The 3,175-nt window shown below is 60.9% G+C and overlaps 1 protein-coding gene across 1 annotated transcript; it reads left to right on the top strand.

Moving 5' to 3' along the window:
- Positions 1-1,985: 1,985 nt before the first annotated feature.
- On the top strand, positions 1,986-2,654 carry LOC307069906 (polyadenylate-binding protein 1-like 2; the record flags this gene model as incomplete). The annotated part of the gene is made up of 1 exon (XM_079728216.1): positions 1,986-2,654. The coding sequence occupies exon 1, from the start codon at positions 2,052-2,054 to the stop codon at positions 2,652-2,654; it is 603 nt and encodes a 200-aa protein (XP_079584342.1). The 5' UTR covers positions 1,986-2,051.
- Between the last annotated feature and the right edge of the window lie 521 nt (positions 2,655-3,175).

Raw genomic sequence — 3,175 nt, forward strand, 5'->3', positions numbered from 1 at the left:
CTTTCTGGAAGAAGTGGGACTCTAGCCTCTGTTGCCCTCTACTCTAATGGTTGCTCGCTTGCCTATCCCCTCAGCTTTTGGTCTTGTGTGGCCTCTCTGCTCCCACAATACACTCTGCTCACCTTTCCTCACCTTGCCCCACACCTCCAACACATCAACATTCACTGCTCACTTACCACATTGCCTATCTCTGAGCCCCCAGTGCCAAGTACTGGATAAGGCTTCCATAATTACTAGCTGGTGAACTGGGATGAGACACCTCATTCTAGAGAGATTTCAGGCTTTGTTTCTGTTTTGAACGTGGATGTGCCTTTCTTGGTTCACGTTGGGAACCTCAGCACCTTGAGGGCAGAGACAAGAGCAAACTAGTGCCTGGCTCTGGACCAGGCCCTGTCCCCAGCTCTTGATTTGGCTTACCTCACCTATCATGGAGGACAGCACTAAGGACAGGGTGCTCTTGATTCCCCCGCTTCCAGGCTGCATGAATTGAGACTGGATGGGTGGGACGAGTTGGGGGGGGGGTGGGGGCTGAAGAACCCCAGGTCCCTAGTTCTCCCATGGTCTGGAACAGGGACAGGGTTTCTAGCCCAGACTGTGCACTCCCAAGGTCAACCTTGGGAGTTGACCGGTCTATTTCCTCTTGCCTCCCGGACCCCTGTATATCCCTAGGGGCCAGCAACGGTCCATAAATATTTGTGGCATGGCATTATGGATGAATGAATACGTGTTTCTGTGTTCTTTATTTCCTCTTCTGCAAGTGTTGCAGAGGAGGGAAAGAGCCGGAAAAGGGGGAGGAATCTCTGAGAAAATGGGTCAGCAGGCTGCAGTGGGAGCTTGCCCCACTTGCCCCAGCTCCAGCTCAGAGTAAGAGTTGCTGCCTTGGTGGCGGTGATGTTGGAGAGCGTGTGTGCCTTGAGGTGGGGAGAACCCCTGAACGTGAGAAAACCATTTGTCTTGGCTTTGTTTAGGCCGGGCAAGTGTATTCTCAACGCCACCCACCTTCTCTTGCAAGGTGCTTGATTTAATCATTTAAATGTTCTATGGGGAGAGGAAGGATAAAACAAAACTCCCTAAATCTAACCCACATTCCCTCGGTCCACATGGAGCCCTTTCCCTGGCTTCCTCTTCAAACACCTCCAGCCGATCCGACAGGCTGAGGACTCACACTCCCGCCCCCCAACCTCAAGCCTCCCGCTCCCGCCCCCTCCCACCGTCCGCGGCCCCGCAGCCCCGCAGCAGCCACAGGGGGAACCAAAGAGACAGAAGCCTTCCCAGCTGCCCGGACCACAGACGCCAACACCCCCCGCCCCCCACCACACGCCGCCCGCCCGCGCCCCGCACGCTAGCCCACGACCGAGCGGCGGCCGCAGCAGCAGTGGGCTGCAGGCTGCTGCGACTCGCACCGGTGCGCTCCTGGCAGCGCTCGCCATACCAGGTGACTGGGACTCGCCAGGTCGGCTGGCCCGGGGTCCCGCGCCCCAGCTCGCGCTCGCGCCCCCGGCCCGGGTTCCGGCGCCCACCCGCCCTCCTGCCCTCTCCCGCCTCTCCGCCCCCCAGCTCGCGGGAAGGGAGGTCGCGGCAGCGGCCCGGGGGCACCGGCGACCGTGGCGACAGCGGCGACAGTGGCGGCGGCGGTGGCGGCGGCGGCGGCGGCGGCGGCGGAGGCTGCGGCGGCGACCGTGGCAGAAGCGGTGGCGGAGGCCTCCGTGGCGGAGGCGGAAGCAGAGGTGGAGGCTGAGTTGGAGGCCGAGGCCTCAGTAGAGGAGGCAGTGGCGGAGGCCACCCTGGGGGAGGCGGCGGCAGCCCTAGCGGGGGAGGAGGCGGAGGCCTCCCTGGCGGCAGCGGCAGTGGCCGTGGCGGAGGCCAGTGCGGCCGAAGCCGCCGCCACGGCAGAGGCTGCGACGCCCCCCTTGGGGGAGGCGGAGGCGGAGGCGGAGGCGGATGCGGATGCAGATGCGGAGGTGGCGGCGGCGGTAGCGGCGGCGGCGGTGGCCGCCGCGGATGCTGATGCGGAGACGGGCGGGGGCTCCGGGGGGAATCCGGACTTTCCTATGGCTTCGCTGTACGTGGGCGACCTGCACCCTGAGGTGACGGAGGCAATGCTGTACGAGAAGTTCAGCCCGGCCGGGCCCATCCTCTCCATCCGCATTTGCAGGGACAAGATCACCCGCCGCTCCTTGGGCTATGCGTATGTCAACTACCAGCAACCGGTGGACGCCAAGCGGGCCCTGGAGACCCTGAACTTTGATGTCATCAAGGGCAGGCCAGTGCGCATCATGTGGTCCCAGCGGGACCCCTCGCTCCGCAAGAGCGGGGTGGGCAACGTCTTCATCAAGAACCTGGGCAAAACCATCGACAACAAGGCGCTGTACAACATCTTCTCGGCGTTCGGCAACATCCTCTCCTGCAAAGTGGCCTGCGACGAAAAGGGGCCCAAGGGCTACGGGTTCGTGCACTTCCAGAAGCAGGAGTCCGCCGAGCGGGCCATCGATGCGATGAACGGCATGTTCCTGAACTACCGCAAAATTTTCGTTGGGAGATTCAAGTCGCATAAGGAACGAGAGGCCGAAAGGGGAGCCTGGGCCAGGCAGTCCACCAGTGCTGACGTCAAGGATTTCGAGGAAGACACCGACGAGGAGGCCACCTTGCGATGAAGACACCCCAGGAGCGAGCCAGCCAGCAGAGCCAAACCTTGGCTCCCACCCGGTTTACAACCCCACCATCTGCCCCCCTAACCCACCAGCAGTGTATTGTATTGGGAGTGCAGGTCTCTCTCTCTCTCACAACCGCCCCCACCCCACTGTCTTCCTTCCCTCCATCTCTCCCTCCCTCCGCCTGTCTCAGTCCCTCTCCCTCCGTGTCTCTCTCTGACTTTCTCTCCACTCCCTTCTCGTCCCTACCCCTCCTCTCCCCTCCCTTCCCCCCACACCCACCTTGGGTGTTGTGAATAATCTTGCTAATCTGTGCCACTTGACAGGTTAAAGGCTGTCTTCTCCTTGTGGTTTGGTTTAAAAAGCACTTTCTCTCTTTGTTTATTGCACAGGTGATACAATTTCATGGTAGAAACATCAGGAAGGAGAAGGAAATCAGATGAGGGAAACCCAAGAGAATAATTGCTCCCTATGACCCTACTACCCGGAGACAACCACTTTTACCATTCCCGTGTGCTGTTTTC

This window comes from Hyperoodon ampullatus, assembly GCF_949752795.1.
Source record: "Hyperoodon ampullatus genome assembly, chromosome: X".
In the NCBI taxonomy this organism is placed as follows: Eukaryota; Metazoa; Chordata; class Mammalia; order Artiodactyla; family Ziphiidae; genus Hyperoodon; species Hyperoodon ampullatus.